This window comes from Ochotona curzoniae, unplaced genomic scaffold (assembly GCF_017591425.1).
Source record: "Ochotona curzoniae isolate NIBS_2020 unplaced genomic scaffold, NIBS_Ocur_1.0 contig_2723, whole genome shotgun sequence".
NCBI classification, from domain to species: Eukaryota; Metazoa; Chordata; class Mammalia; order Lagomorpha; family Ochotonidae; genus Ochotona; species Ochotona curzoniae.
The window spans coordinates 987,409-1,003,437 of record NW_024465573.1 but is presented as its reverse complement, the minus strand read 5'-3'; the positions used below and the strand labels follow the sequence as shown (position 1 = coordinate 1,003,437).

The 16,029-nt window shown below is 58.5% G+C and overlaps 1 protein-coding gene across 1 annotated transcript; it reads left to right on the top strand.

Annotated features, from left to right (window-relative positions):
- The first annotated feature begins 343 nt into the window (after window positions 1-343).
- On the top strand, window positions 344-16,009 carry ROBO3 (roundabout guidance receptor 3). The gene is given in 28 exon segments (XM_040976692.1): window positions 344-506; window positions 3,277-3,603; window positions 3,848-4,005; window positions 4,401-4,521; window positions 4,616-4,754; window positions 5,029-5,156; window positions 5,395-5,519; window positions 6,661-6,832; window positions 7,142-7,347; window positions 7,569-7,650; window positions 7,956-8,121; window positions 8,313-8,479; window positions 8,911-9,032; window positions 9,195-9,420; window positions 9,516-9,637; window positions 9,911-10,082; window positions 10,250-10,435; window positions 10,943-10,966; window positions 11,062-11,104; window positions 11,247-11,377; window positions 11,663-11,860; window positions 11,992-12,133; window positions 12,258-12,470; window positions 12,846-12,997; window positions 13,133-13,243; window positions 13,435-13,596; window positions 14,018-14,277; window positions 15,950-16,009. Coding segments are annotated over 28 exon segments (4,278 nt in total).
- The last annotated feature ends 20 nt before the right edge of the window (window positions 16,010-16,029 follow it).

Here is a 16,029-nt window from a genome sequence, read left to right as displayed (position 1 = left end):
GATGAGACTCGCGTCTCCTGCCCTGCCAGTGGCCGTCGGGGTAGGGGTGGAGGGTGGAGGGAACGGATTAATCCCTTAATTACGCTGTGATCGGCGTGGCACCTGCCTTCCATTCGCCCAGCTCCCAGGGGACTCCGGCACTGCGGGGTGGAGAGAAGGACACGCGGGAAGAAGGAGGGCGCGCGGAGGCACTGGCCGGTCCCGAGTGCGCCGGCAGGACAGCGGCACCGTGGCTGCAGCAGCGCGCAGAGGCTGTGGAGGGGCTTCCGGCTCCCGGCCCGCGGGTCTCAGACCCAGAGGCTGGGCCCCGAGCCCCCCGCCCCGGTCCCGGCCGGTCCGCGTCATGCTGCGCTACCTGCTCAAAGCGCTACTGCAGATGAACTTGTTCGCGGACTCACTGTCCGCCGACGTCTCCAACTCCAGCGAGCTGCTCTTGGGCGGCTTCAACTCCTCGCAGGTGACCCTCAACCACAGCCTGCTGCCTTCGGGCGACCCCCCTCTCAACGGTGAGGCCTTGCCCGGGTCACGGGAGGCTGGTGGTGAGACTTGGGGTCCGGGGATGGGGTGAGGAGGAGAGGGCGGCTGCGAAGGAGGGGAAAAGGCAGAAGGGTTACAGGACTCGAGGGCCGGAACTCAAGACGCCTCCCTGCTTGGTGTTTCGAGCGGAAGGGCAGAGGCTTTGGAGGAGAGGCTGTCGCGTCCTTCATTCGGGTTGCCCACCGCCCCTGACGCCCACTCTGGGTGAAAGACCTCCCTACTCAGCCTCCCTGCAGGGCTGACGCGGGGAGGAGGGAGGATGTGCGGGGGGCGGGCCGGCCTGCGCCTCTGACTTCGGGACCCCAGGTTTTCGAAGAACTCACTTAGGAGGGCGAGGAAGCCCTAAGGGCTGACCACGTTTGCACTGGAGGGCTGGGGACCGGGCCAGGGGCGGGGATCATTTTCAGGAAACTTTGAAGTGTCTCTCCCAGCGGTGAGACTCAGCCGGCCCACCCCGGCAGAGCTGCGGCGAGCGGGCAGCGCCGGCGGCGAGCTCGTTACCACTAATTACGGTGATTAATAAATGACTAAGACAGCGCGCTCTCCCCGAGCGCCGCGGGGAGGCCGTCGCGAGTGGGCGGCCGCGGGCCGGGGGACGAAGCTCTGGCTCGGCCGCGCGCCTCCCCACGCCGAGACCGGCTGGAGTCGGGTGGTGAGCGCCGGGCTGGAGAATGGAGAGGCAAAAAAAAAAAAAAAGGGGGGGCCGACAGTGTGTGTGCGTGGGGGTGGGAAGATACTTCCAGGTGCTGGGGGAGGAGCCCCAGAGTCCCATTAGCATAGCCATTAGCTATTCATTATGCTGCTGCGGAAATGTCTCTTGAGACTGGGAATGACAGAGAAGAAATTCCAGGGATCGGGCGCTCGCAGCTGCGTCTACAGGAATTACGGTGGCCTGTACCTACCTGCAAGGAGTGGGGAGGTCGGAAAGGCGGGAGGGTGTGTGTGTACTTGGGATTCTGGGATCTGGTGACCCTCGCAGATCCCCTGGGTGGGGTCGGGACCTAAGCACACGGCCCTGTTCGCTGACATCTCCTCCACCCACCGCTGAGTCCGCCTCGGCCCGCCGTGCAAAGTTGGAGGGTGGTCCCATCCTTACCAGCCTCCAGTTTCAGCGGGACAAACTAGTAAGTCTGTAGGTAGGAGAACGTGGAGGGTACTCGGATAAGCACAGAGGCGGCGTGCAAACCTCGTGAAGGTGCTTAGTCCGCTTCCACTGCACCAGGTGGCACTGGGCTCCGGTGAACCCCAAGCCTCAAAGAAACAACGCGCCTGGCCCCACGTCGGACAGCCACATATTCCTGGCCCTGCTAGCAGCCGCAGGGGTGTGCCCAGATGGGGACCAGAAGGGGACAGAGCAGCAGAGGCGGGCGAGTCGCCAAGAGTTCCACGTGGAAGGCAGGCGACTGAGCTCACCCCTCCCTCACGCGGGAGAGAACTCCATCTTCCCGTCCCTAACCCGTTAAATAAGCCCTGCCTAGGACCAGCGCCAGTCCGCCGCGACCCGGTCCAGCTTTGTCTAACAGCAGAGCTCCCTAGAGGCGGGGCTGGAAAACCAGACCCAACTCCACCCCCGGGCTGGAATCCTTGGGTCCCAGGGGCTTTGGGAAGGGGGCGGAGCCGGCCCTGGGGGACCCCCGAGGCGCGGGGCCTCAGCGACCCCTACGGTCCGCCGGGGGTGACTCTGTTTCGGATGGGGCACCTGAGCACCCCCACCCCATTGGCCGCAGAGGATAGTACCAGTCTGTAGGCCAAGAGGGAAGGGCGGAGGAGGGGGGAAGCCAATATACGGACTAACGAAGGAGGTTCAGCATCACTTTCCCAATACAACTCTATTAATTTATTTGAAAGAGTTGAGAAAGGCAGAGCGAGCACTTCCAACTGCTGGTTCACTCTCCAAAAGGCCAGAACAGCTTATGCTGGGCCAGCCTGAGGCCAAGAGCCAAGAGCTTCCTCCGAGTTTCCCACATGGGTGCAGGAGCCCAAGTACTTGGTCCATCCTCTGCTGCTTTCTCAGACGCGTTAGCACAGAGCTGGATTGGATGTAGAGCATCCAGGACTCAAGCTGGTACCCTATGAGATATCAATAAGGCAGTTGGGACTCTATGTGCTATGCCACAGCAACAGCCCCTCCAGTATGTTTTTTAACCAATTGGTCACGACAGTTCTGAGAATTATCCTCTGAAAGCCACTCACCTCCCAGGAGAAGCAACATTAGCGACAGATCTGTGACCACTTGAGGTCGCCAGAACCCCAGAATCTGAGAGAGTGGGCTACAGTGTCCGTCGGAAGCACTCTGGGGTCCAGCCCTGTCACCCACATCTTCGCTTCATAAGACGCCCACGTTCCTCCTTTCACTCGCCCAGAACCAGGTGGAGCTGAAGAATCAGGTTCCGGGCTATGGTGCATAGTTCGGGGTTGTTCAGGCGTTGTTCACTGAGAACCACGTACCTACAAACGGGGTGCGGGCGATCTAGCCTGCTAGCCACCTCTCTCCCCACACACACCTAGCAGGAGAGGAGGGCGCAGGGGTGGAAAGCAGCCCCCACAGCCAGCTTAGGAGTTACTGTCTGGACAAATAGGTGCTGGAGCCTGCAGCCGGACACAGGGAAGGGACCGCTGGGCAGGTGCGCAGCACGGTCCAGCAGACTTAGCGTCGGAGACCAGACCGCCGCGGACTGCAGCTCAAGCTTCTCCCTCTGGTTACCCAGTGCCAACGCGCTGCACCCTCCTTGCTTACAGGAACAAGGTTGGACCCGGAGGACGCCATGCCGCGCATTGTGGAGCAGCCTCCGGATCTGCTGGTGTCCCGCGGCGAGCCGGCTACGCTACCCTGTCGCGCCGAGGGCCGCCCGCGCCCCCATATCGAGTGGTACAAGAACGGGGCGCGAGTAGCCACAGCGCGCGAGGACCCGCGCGCGCACCGCTTGCTGCTGCCCAGCGGTGCCCTCTTCTTCCCGCGCATCGTGCACGGACGCCGCGCGCGGCCCGACGAGGGCGTGTACACCTGCGTGGCGCGCAATTACCTGGGGGCAGCGGCCAGCAGAAACGCCTCTCTGGAAGTGGCAGGTGAGAGTCCCGTTGGCAGCTGACTGCTTCCAAAGCCTGTGGGAGGCTGGAAGGAAACCGGGCAGCCAGAACCCCTGAACCTTCAGTCCGTTGTTCTCCAATGCCACATGCCAGTGCCCGGCCCAGCGAAGGAAGTAAGGCTCGTCAGAGACGTGCTTCCCTCATCCGGGAAAGGTGGTTCACGCCTCTCCAAGACAACCTTTTGCTTGCGTTGTGTCTCCCCAAATCCTGTGTGTTCCCGCAGTCCTCCGCGACGATTTCAGACAGTCTCCCGGAAACGTGGTGGTGGCCATCGGGGAGCCAGCGGTAATGGAATGCGTCCCTCCTCGCGGCCACCCGGAGCCTTCTGTGACCTGGAAGAGGGACGGCACAAGACTTAGAGAGGAGGAGGGCAGAATCACGGTGAGGAGCTGGTCCCAGGCTAGGGAGCCTCTCAGAGGAAGAAGGGCTGGAGGCGCAGGGGCCAGTGCGTGCTGGTGAGATGACCAGAGTCAGTCAGCTCTGCAGTGAGGGATCCAGAGGACAAGCTGGAGCTGGCGGGAGAGCTGGGGGTTAGATATGTGAGAGGTTCCTTATCTGAGATATGGGTCAGCTTTACTGGCTGTCAGGAGATGGACTTTACCCACACACATTTAAGTAGAGGCACGTACTTAAGAGGTAAGTTTACTTCAGCACAAGCAAGTTTGAAATCTATGCCTCGTTCTTCCATAGTCCACCTTATCCACGAACTTGAAGTGTTTCAAATGCGTACACACCTGTAGCTACTAAGAACTAGGGTCGTCCTTATTACTCTGCAGATCCGCGGAGGGAAGCTAATGATGTCACATACACTCAAGAGCGATGCGGGGATGTATGTGTGTGTGGCCTCCAACATGGCAGGAGAGCGTGAGAGCGGGGCTGCTGAACTTGTGGTACTGGGTAGGTAAGGGAGTGTTGGGGTTTGGGGAGGGGGTCACCCGCAAAATAAGTAGTCTGGTGGCCGCCAAACCGTTTACTCACTCACCTTCCCTAGAGCGTCCCTCATTCCTGCGCAGACCAGTGAATCAGGTGGTTCTGGCTGATGCCCCCGTGACTTTCCTATGTGAGGTGCAGGGGGACCCCCAGCCTCACCTCCGCTGGCGCAAGGAGGATGGGGAACTGCCCACAGGCAGGTGAGAACCCACCTCCTGCCACCAGCTCAAGAGCCCATTCTACAGTAGCAAATGGGAAGGTGCTAAGGTGGTCGCCTTCTCACGTAAGACACGGAGAGATCTATTTCCCAGGGCCTGGGAGGGGGCGGGGGCGGGGCGCCTATCCCTCCCCACCCCATTTGTGTTGAGTTCTGTCTTGCCCGCGTGCACCCTAGTCCCTGCTGCTGTCTTGGGGAGGGTAGAAAAGGGGCTTGTAGCTGTGGCCAACCCAGCCTGGACATGGGGAGTGGGGCAGGTATGAGATCCGGAGTGACTCCAGCCTTTGGATCGGGCGCACGAGTGCTGAGGATGAGGGTACTTACACCTGTGTGGCGGAGAACAGCGTGGGCCGAGTGGAAGCTTCCGGCTCCCTCAGTGTTCACGGTGAGGGCACCCCCTGGAGTGATAGGAGGGAGGACCCGGATGGGAGAGGGTGGAATAGAAGACAGGACAGGAAATGTGGGTGAGTCATCCAAGACAGAAGAGAAAGCTAAAATGGCATGAGTGTGAGAACGGTGTCTGCTCCCAGGAAGCCAGGCTTGTGGCTCTCCATCCCGTCCTCTCAGTGTCCCTTCTTGGCACCACTGAGTCTATGTTCCTGTATCTGACTTTCCCCTTCTAGTCCCACCCCAGTTGGTGACCCAGCCCCAGGATCAGAGGGTGGCTCTTGGAGACAACGTGACTTTTCAGTGTGAGACCAGAGGAAACCCCCCACCTGCTGTCTTCTGGCAGAAGGAGGGGAGTCAGGTGGGTGTCTTCTCCCCTTCCCTGCTTTTCCTCTGAATCTTGGGCACCTCATATAGTCTGCAAACTTCTCTGTGAGACTTCTGTTTACTTCTGGTACCTCCCAAAACCTTTGCAGGTCATTCTGGGGGATTAACTAAGAAAACAAATACTAAAGAACTAAAGTATATCGGACACTTTTTAATCCGTGATAATAACATGTTGAAGTGTAAGGGAACAGTCATGGACGATCAATTCCTTGGGGAATCTTTCTGTTTGGAGTAAGGCTGTTCAGACCCCCCTTTGGGCCCCCTTTTCCACTGTACCCTTGGGCCTTGGCATTGAGACATGAGAGTCTGCTCTGGAAACCAAGTGTTGAACCAAAGACTCTAAAGAGTAGAAAGCACTTGCTGTTTTCCTTATAGCAACAGCAACCAAGGGACTTCTACCAGGAGGAGCTCTCATCATCCCCTGTTAACCTAACAAGCAAATTCCACAATGCACAACCAGATGTGTATTTACTAAAGTTAGGATACAAGTAACTCCTTCTAACGGAAGGCTGGGAATTATGCTACTAAGAAACAGGATCAGTATAACAGTCTGAGCAGTATCCTTCCCCAAGCCCACTGGGAAATCTGGCAGTCCATCTCTCCATTCATGCACACAGCCACAATTTCCCAACATCCTCTCCAGCACCTGGGACTGCTGCATTTTAACTGGGTTCTCACATGAGCAAACCTAGTGATGGTAGCAGCCACAGAAATAGGAAACAGGTGCTCAGCAGGGGAGCTGTTTATCCTGAGACCCCAACCTGTGTCCCTACCATGCCTATCTAATCTAAAAGGTTAAAGCAAGAAGGAAGACGAATGTGTAGCAGTTAATACTTGGAAATAAGGTATTTGAAAACTTTCACACGATTGCTTCATTTAATTCCCCCAGCTAGCCTTCCAAGTAGAATTTGGATAGCTGGGAAATAGACCCCAAAACCTTCTAATAAATTCCCTCTGTGTGAGTAACTTTAACTGATTTGCCCAAGGACACATCACTGATTGCAGAGAGTGAAATAGAACTGGAGGAGTTCTCTAGATTCTGGGGAATCTAGGAATGGAAATCGGCTGCCCAGCTCCCTGCTCATTGTCCACTTGGGTTCCTCACTCTGTCCCAGGTCCTGCTCTTCCCCAGCCAGTCACTTCAGCCAAGGGGGCGCTTCTCTGTCTCTCCAGGAGGCCAGCTCAACATCACTGAAGTACAGAGTGGCGATGCTGGTTATTACGTGTGCCAGGCTGTCAGTGTGGCTGGCAGCACTGTGGCCAAGGCCCTCCTGCAGATTAAAGGAGGTACATGCCCATGGAGGGAACGCTAGGCCCAGGGCCTACAGACAGCTGCTTTTCTTGGATTCTATTCAACATGAATGTGAGGCAAGGGGTGCAAGGACTCTTCCTAAGAAAGTCCTTGAAGTTTGTGATGCACCAGCAGAAGCCACCGAGAGCTACTTGGTCCCAAGCAGAGATGAAAGATGATTATCAAAGCCCTCTCTGATGGCTGGGTTGGGGGTTGGAAAGGGTCTGAAAGAACAGAATGAGAACAAGGGCTGGTTGCCCAACTCTCTGCCCCTCCTCTGAGATGCTCAGTTCTTCTTCTCTCAGCCTCCCTGGGCAGGCTGCCTCCCATCATCCTTCAAGGACCAGCCAACCAGACACTGGCACTTGGCACTTCTGTGTGGCTGCCATGCAGAGTGACTGGGAGCCCTCAGCCCAGTGTCCAGTGGAAGAAGGATGGGCAGTGGCTGCAGAGAGACGACCTCCAGCTCAACCTTTTGGCCAATGGCACTTTGTACATTGCCAGCTTGCAGGTGAGTGTTACTCATAGACCCCAGTAATGGAATCTAGCTATCTAGTTCCCATTCCCAACTCCAGTAAGTACCCCGCTGGGCTTCCAACCCCGTTTCTACTCCTCTACTCTTTCGGACCACCAGAAATGTGCCCACGTCTTCCCTGTCTTCTGCCACCTTCTCTAACCCCTCATCCTGCCTTGTTCCACTCCCATTGTGCCCGTGCCTACCCTCTCCTGCAGGAGATGGACACGGGTTTCTACAGTTGTGTGGCCAAGAGCTCCATAGGGGAGGCCACATGGAGTGGCTGGCTTAGGAAGCGAGGTGAGTTTTTTCTTTGACCTTTTGTCCTGCCAGCATGTCCCTTCAATCCTGTTTCAAAGGTAGTGAATGCTTTCCCAAGCCCCAGGACTAATTCTCTCTTCCTAATGCCATGACCCTGGTGGTGGGGATGAGGAGGAACAGAAGTGCTGTCCTTGGGAGGCACATGCAAGTAGAGGTTAGTATGTACCATGTGCCCCTTGGAACATCAGCACCAGCAAAGCTCCACTGAGAAACAGGCAGGTTATCCTGGAGTAGGGGGGCATTATTTCCCTATCTTCCTACTTAAAGATGGTCTCCCACTGCAGAAGACTGGGGAGTGTCCCCGGATCCCCCTGTAGAACCCAGTATTCCTCCGGGACCTCCCTCACAGCCAGTGGTCACTGGGATCACCAAGAACAGCATCACCCTGACATGGAAGCACAGCCAGCAGGCTGGGGCTGCAGCCACCTCTTACATGATAGAGGCCTTCAGGTATGAAGAAAGTTTCAAATGCAACCCTGCAGGATCAGAAGGGACCCTATATTTTGAGGGTCTTTGCTGTTGCTGGGAGGCACTCCAGTCCTCTCTCCCCAAGGTGCGGGGGGCGGGGTGGAGAATGGGTGAAACACAGTAGAAAGATTGGGGATTTCTGGAGTAGACATCACGGCTCTTCTTTCTGGCAGCCAAGCAGCTGGCAGCACATGGCGGACAGTGGCAGACGGTGTGCAGCTGGAGACGCACACAGTCGGAGGCTTGAAGCCCAATACCATCTACCTGTTTCTGGTGCGAGCCGTGGGGGCCTGGGGCCTCAGCGATCCCAGCCCTGTCTCTGAGCCAGTGCGCACCCAAGGTGAGGACAGCGTTCCTGGGCCATCAAGTATGACCTGGAACACCACAGGGCTCTCCTCTCCCAAGCCATGGCTGCATGGGTGTTCCTAAAGTTCTCCCCTGCTAGGCCTGTACTGGTGGCCAGGAACAGGAGGGAGAATAAGGTGGGGATGGAGGCAGAGACAGAGAAAACTCCTTGGAATAATCAAGGAACTGAGGAGCCAAGATCATGACAGGGTGCACAAAGGACTCCTATGTTAGCTGGATCCTCACCCCCTCCCCTCAGCCCACCTCTGGGAACTTCCCCTGAGCAGCTAGTGCCCTCTTGATTCTGGCAGTATGCCCTGTACAAGGTGGTAGTCTGTGGGGGCAGGGCACAGATGGAACCCACACATGCTCTCAGTCTCTGCCTGGCCCTGGTAGCCTCTGCTGAGTGAACTCTTCGGTCAACAGATAGCAGCCCATCAGAGCCAGGGGAGGACCCCTGGGGAGGTCAGCAGGGGCTGGCTGAAGTGGCTGTGCACATGCGGGAACCTGTAGTTCTCGAGCCGCGGACCCTGCAAGTGTCTTGGACTGTGAGTGTGGCCCAGTTAAGGGTGGGGCAATGGTGGGCAGCATGGGGACCGCCAATGCTGAGAGTGGGAGAGTAAAAGGTGAGTGTTTGGGGAAGGAGGGGCTGAGCCTGGAGGCCCTGTGAGGTCCCAGCCTCCCTCTCCAGTACATCTCGTCTTTCCTAGGTGGATGGCCCAGTCCAGCTGGTACAAGGGTTCCGGGTGTCTTGGAGGGTAGCAGATCCTGATGGGGGAAGCTGGACCGTGCTGGACCTACAGTCCCCGAGCCAACAAAGTGCAGTGTTGAGAGGGCTGCCCCCAGGCTCCCACATCCAGGTCAAGGTGCAAGCCCAAGGCCTGGAGGGGCTGGGCCCTGAGAGTCCCTCTGTGACAAAGAGCATTCCTGAGGAGGGTAAGGAGGGCACAGAGCTGACAGGGGGAGGGAGGAGTGGGCAGGTGGCTCCCAATGACTGCCTGTCTTTCCTACCATGCTCCACTCTGGCCCAGCCCCCAGCGGTCCCCCCCAGGGAGTGGCAGTGGCCTTGGGGGGTGATGGCAACAGCAGTGTCACTGTGACCTGGGAACCTCCACTCCCCTCCCAGCAAAATGGAGTCATCACAGAATACCAGGTATGGGGTGGTAGAGGTGAGGAAGGGCGGGTCTGGGAGGGCCCAGGCAGAGGTGGAGGGAACCAGGGTTTGGATTTGGGGGTACAGGCAGAGTCTGAGATAGCCTGTCTGAGATAGCCTATAGGCAGGGTTTGGCTTTGTGAGTTGGATGGAGGTTCCACAGGCCTGACTCCAGGCCTGGCTAAGCGCAGACTACAGTTTGGCGCTTTCTTAACTTCTGGGTTCAGAAACCCTTCTCTGATTCTCTCAACCCGGGATCTCGGCCTCCCTCAGATCTGGTGCCTGGGCAACGACAGCCGCTTCCACCTGAACCGGTCTGCCGCAGGCTGGGCGCGCTCGGCGACGCTCCGAGGATTGCAGCCCGGGCTCCTCTACCGGACTCGGGTCGCGGCGGCCACCAGCGCCGGCGTAGGCGTCGCCAGCGCCCCTGTGTCGGTGCAGCTGCGTGAGTGGAGGTGGGCGTGGGAGGGCTGCCCCGGACACTTAGTGGGTTGGGGGGGTTGTCCTAGGGTAGCTGTACCTTCCGCGGTAGGGGGGGAGGGTCCTGGGACTGTGCTCTCCAGCTTCTGGATTTCGGGGCTCCTCCTCCCCTCACCTCTCTGACCCCCACAGCGGCCCCGCCGGGACTGGAGCCGGGGCTCGAGGTGGGCCCGGGGCTGGCCGAACGGCTGGCCAAGGTGCTGCGGGAGCCGGCCTTTCTGGCGGGCGGTGGCGCGGCCTGCGGGGCGCTGCTGCTCGGCCTCTGCGCCGCCCTCTACCGGCGCCGGAAGCAGCGCAAAGAGCTCAGTCACTACACGGGTGAGAGCCGGGGGCTCGGCGGGCCGGGACAGGGGCCGTCGGGACAGGGACGACGTGCTGGGCTCTCGATCCGAGCAGGCGGGGAAGATTCGCGCCTGAGCTGCCTGGGTGACAGCGCAGGCGTTTGGCACCCTGCTGGCGTCCCTGGCACCCACAAGGGAGACTCACATGGAGTTCAGGGCTGCCGATAGATGGGAGATTTAATTCTCAGATAAATGATTTTTTTTTTTTTTAAGAGGATAGGTTTTTGCAACCTTTAGTAAAGCAGAAAAGCCCATTTCCTGCAGGGTGGGGGGCGGCTCTGGAGATCTCCCGAAGTCGGTGGTTTCCAGTCTTCGCTACCTGTAGCACTGGGGAGTGTCAGCAAAATGCTGATAGCCCGAAAATTCTGATGAACTTGGTCCGGGTTGCACGGGGGACAGAGGTGAGGCCTGGACAAGCAGATGGCTGTTCCTGACCCGTCCTCTCCTCCGTCTCTTCCCTCTCCCACGGGCTCCTTTCCGGAAGCCTCCTTTGCCTTCACACCGGCAGGTAAGCCCTCCCTGCCCCAGAGGGGGCTCTGGGCTGCCTCCTGGCTCTTCTCTTGCTCACTACTGCGTCTCCCCTCCGCACCCCATCTTCTCCAGTGTCCTTCCCACACTCAGAGGGCCTCTCTGGAGCCAGTTCCAGGTAATTGTCTCAGCGAGCTTGGGAGGTTCAGTGCCCTGCTTCCATGCACAGCACAAGGACTGGCACGCCTCCCGCTTCCATGCCACCTGGAACCTTGCCTCTTGAGACTCTCCATCCCCAATGCCCACCTGCTGTCCCTCAGGCCACCCGTGGGACTTGGGCCTGCTTCCTATCCTTGGCTGGCCGACTCATGGCCTCACCCTTCACGAAGCCCCTCAGCCCAGGAACCCCGGGGAGGCGGCTGCCCCGACCCAGACGACAGATACTACAATGGTGAGGAGTCTGGATCCTCCCAGGACACACCTGTCCCACCTCCTCCATCTCCTAACCTTTTGGGCGCTGACTGGGAGAGACTGGGCGCCTCAGTCTTGGAGTCAGCCTTCTGGGGAAGATATGGGTTGGGGGAAGCTATCTCAGACCCTGCCTGTCCCCTGGTTTGGGGTGGGGGAAGAAGTTAATCCTGCAAGATGTCCCCTTGCCCTCCATTCTCTGTTGTCCTCTATTTTTCTGTCTCTGCTCCCTGCCTCTGCCCCTGGGCCTCGTTTCTCTCCTCCCCAGAAGCAGGAATCTCCCTGTACCTGGCCCAGACGGCTCGGGGCACCGGCACCACTGCTGGCGAGGGGCCTGTCTACAGTACCATTGACCCAGGTGGGGAGGAGTTACAGACCTTCCACGGAGGCTTCCCCCAGCACCCCTCAGGGGATCCAGGCACCTGGAGCCAGTATGCACCCCCGGAATGGAGTCAGGGTGACAGTGGTATGACTCCCGTTGTTGACACCCCTGTTCCAGCCACGTGTCCCCAAAGAGTATTGCTGTACGCTGGTTTCCAGCACCTGGCCTGGCCCTTTCCAGTCTGTTAATGGGGTGCCCCACCCTGTGTTCCCCAGGAGCCAGGGGAGGCAAAGTGAAGCTTCTACCAAGACCAGTGCAGGTGCCCTCCCTGAACTGGCCGGAAGCCCTGCCTCCACCTCCCCCTTCCTGTGACCTGGGCTGCCCAGAGGAGCCTGAGGAGGGGCTGGACGGGTAAGGGTGCTCCCTGCCGCAGCTGTGACCCACACAGTGGACCAGCCCAGAGATGCTGGCAGAGGAAGGGAAGGGGGAAGGAATGGAAGTGACTTGGTCCATCCCTTCTCTCCTGGTGCTTTGCCCTCAGCTCAGAGCCAGAAGAGTGGTGCCCACCTATGCCCGAGAGAAGCCACCTGGCTGAGCCCAGCGCCAGTGAAGGGTGCCTGGTTGCTCCATCCCAAGGAGAAACCCCCTCTCCCACACCCTCCTTCGGAGAACAGTCCACAGCCACCCTCACCCCGTCACCTCCAGATCCGCCCCAGCCCCCCACTGACATTCCCCACCTTCATCAGATGCCAAGGTAGGCAGTGCACAGAGGCTTGTTCATTACACACCCTTGGTCCTCATCTCTGAGGAGGCGATGGGTGGATGAAGGATGCAGAGGGGAGTCTGGGGGACTCAGGTCTTAGGGCTGTGTCAGGGTGTGATTTGACCACAGAAGCTGGCCTGTCACTTTCTGAATGAGCCTCTGGCAGCAAGACTGTAAGGCTCCAGATGGCCCTTCAAACACTACCTTCCTCAAACTCCTCCAGCTTGGGAGACTGGTGGGTGGGGCCGGGGAGGATGGGCTTCCTGTCCATCTGCATAATAGGCTGAGTTTCTAGCACAGTCTAGGACCCAGCAGGTATTTAATTCCTGTGGTGTGAGCAAGCATCAAGGCTTCCTGTCGCTGCAGGAGGGTGCCGCTGGGGCCCAGTTCCCCTCTCAGCGTATCCCAACCCGCTCTGAGCAGCCATGAAGGGAGGCCTGCTGGCCTGGGACCTGGCCCCATGGCCTCCCACCACCTCAGCCCCAGCCCTGCCCCGAGCACAGCCAGCAGTGCCCCAGGTGAGTCTGCAGGCTCTTCACTCACTCTGCTCCTCACCTCCCTGCATCTGCTCCAAAGCTGGATCTGCCTCCACTCTTGAACCCCTTCCTGATCCTTGTTTTTACCTGTTTGTCTCCCATCTCCTGCTGTTCCAGGGAGAAGCCGGCAGGTGCCTGGGGAGAAAACGCCCCCAATTCAAGGATCCCGTGCCCGGATCCGGAAGAAGTTCAAGGCTCTTCCCTACAGGAGAGAGCACAGTCCTGGGGGTGAGGGAGTTGGGAACCTGGGAGGTCATGACGCAACAAGGGGCCGGGGACCAGACAAGCAATCAAGAGTGAGTGGAGGAGAGAGAGCAGATGAGCCCAGAACTGGGGCTGTTCCTCCAGTTCCCCAGTGCCAGGGAAAACTTGCTCTCAGGAGGGGTGGGAGATTTTGCTAAAGATGTGTTTCTCTCCAGACCTGCCCCCACCGCCCCTGCCGCCCCCAGAGGGGGAGTCAAGCTGGGCCCTAGGTCTGAGAGCAATGGATAGCACATCCTCCCTGGAGCGGAAGCGCAGTGGAGAGAGGAGAACAGCACAGGTGGTGCCCCTGGTGGCACAGCGGGGGCCTCACCTGGATGGTAAGGGGCACTTGGACAGGCAGAGGGAACTTGAAAGCTGCTGGGAACGTAGACAATGGCCAGCTCACCCCTCACCCTCCTTTAGGTCCGTGTGTATTTCAACATCAGATCATACATTTGGTCCAATCAGAGACCCATGTCTCTGAAGCCTAGATGAGACACAGTGGAGTTCCCTGCTCGCCCCCAGGCTCTCTTCCTGGAAATTCTGTGTGTGTGCGTGTGTGTGAACCCTGGTTATGTTCATGTGCTGTGCTGTACTGTCTGCTTCTTCCCACCCCAACCCTGCCCTCGGGGCGAAGCCCGGCACCTCAGTCTTCTGCTGAGCTCAGTCTTCTGCTGAGCTGGGGTTGGTAGTTGATGGGCGAGGGGTGATGGTCCAACCCCCGGCTGGGCCCAGCCCCCTTTCTCTCCTGTGCTGCAGATGAGGCCTGGCTCCCCTACAGCAGACCGAGCTTCCTGTCCCAGGGCCAAGGTACCAGCACCTGTTCCACAGCTGGCAGCACCTCTTCCCGGGGTTCCAACAGCTCTCGGGGATCCCGGGGCCCTGGCCGGAGCCGCAGCCGCAGCCGCAGCCAGAGTCAACAGAGTCAAAGACCGGGACAGAAACGCCGAGAGGTGGGGGTGCTGGAGACCCCAGGCCAGGAGAGCAGTGAACTAGGGGGCGGTGCTGGGAGCAAGAAGGTGGGAAACGTTTTTTCGGAGGAGTGTTGAGAAGAGGTGTGTGTAAATGGTGAGCAAGGAAGGAATCCTAGGGAAGTGTTGGGCAAAGGGGCTGAGGACCTTAACAGGGCTGGAGAATAGGCTCCTCCCACCCTGTGTGTGGCCTGGTTTGCCCTGAGCCCGGCCTTTGGAAAACAGACCCTTTGTCTCTCCTCTAGGAACCATGATGTCCCTGGATGCGGCAATGAGAACATGGGACATCCCATATGCACGCCAGGGCCTGGGAGAGCCTCTTGCGTTTCAGGATGGGGGCGAGAGGAGCTGGGACAGGGCTGTCTTCTCTGCCAGCAGTGACGCTTGCGGCTCACTGAAGCCTGGGCCCAGGGCCTCAGTGGCTACAGGTGGCTCAGAAGCCCAAGGGTTGGCGCTTCCCTTTCCATCTCCCTTTGGTGGAGACCAGTTTGTGACGACAATAAATCAGACAGAATGCCTGGCTGGCATCCTGAGCCTGATGTGTCTGGATCTGGGTGGGACACAGGGGGAGGGAGACTGTATGTCAGTGTACACTGGTACCACTTGCTTCCTGTTGAACTTGGGTGGGGCAGAGAGCCGTGCTAGTGGAACAGTAGGGCTGCTCTCCAGTCGAGGAACGTGCTCTTCCCATTAATGCTTTTTAAAAACCCAAAGGGGGGAGGAGGTGATGGGTAGGACCCCAGGCAAGCAGGCAGAACATGCCTGCACACAGAGGGTGTGGGCACACTGGCCTCTCCTGGCCAGATGGGGCCCAGAGGTGATTGGCTTGGCTGGCATGGCCCCCAGTTCTCCTTCCCCACAGCCCACATACTCAGAGCCTACCTTGCTTTGCTTGCTTCCTTGTCACTTATGCACCCTGGGCTCTGTGACTGCCCCGAGGCACAGATGCCAGACTCTAAGCCCCACCTTGACCTCTCTTGCCTCTGTGGAAATGGTTGTCTTTCCCCCCTCTTCAGTCTGGCAAACAGACCTGGAATGTTATCAGAAAGGAATTTTACCAGGAAGTATAAAGGAAAACACCAAACAAAAAAGGAAACTGAGAGGAGCGGATGTGTATCCGGAGTCATCCAGCTGAGAGGGTGAACGTCCTGACTGGCCTAGCTTGGAGCGTAGCATCATAGCTCTTGGAAGTACCCACTGCCATCCTCCCCAAACACCCCTACTTGGCCTCCAGAGTCCAAGTGGCCTCCAGGTGGAGCTGGGCTTTGGGGATCAAACACTGCTTTCCCAGCCTGCTCCTGAATCAGTCCTCCACAGGGCTGCTTCCTTGTGGCCCCTGCCTTGCTGTCTAGCCCCACCCCCACCCCATGCCCAGATTGCAGGTTCTGTGAACATTCAGTGTACACAAGCCATTACAGGTATGTTTCCCGTGAAGTGAGGGAGCTTCCTGGGAGTGCTGCTGGGAGGCCCACTCTGCACCCAGTGATTTTGTCCAAGATGGGGGGTGGGTCAGTGGCCAACCAACACAGGCCATTCATCCTCTTTTGAAATCTATCTGCCTGGTCTATTCTAAGAAGGCATCTGGACCTGGGCTTCAGGAAAGGGGAGCTGGGACGGCTGACAGGAGTTGGCTTCTCAGGATAAGTTTTCCAGGTGCAGCAGTTCTGCCTCCCTTTCCCACTTTCAGGCTAAAACTTGATGGTTCTCCTTCCAACTGCAGAACCGACAGGCGGGACACTCCCTGAATGTCAACTGGCATTCCGCGCCTTCCTCGCTGTGACTGCTGTGATCTCGCAGGGT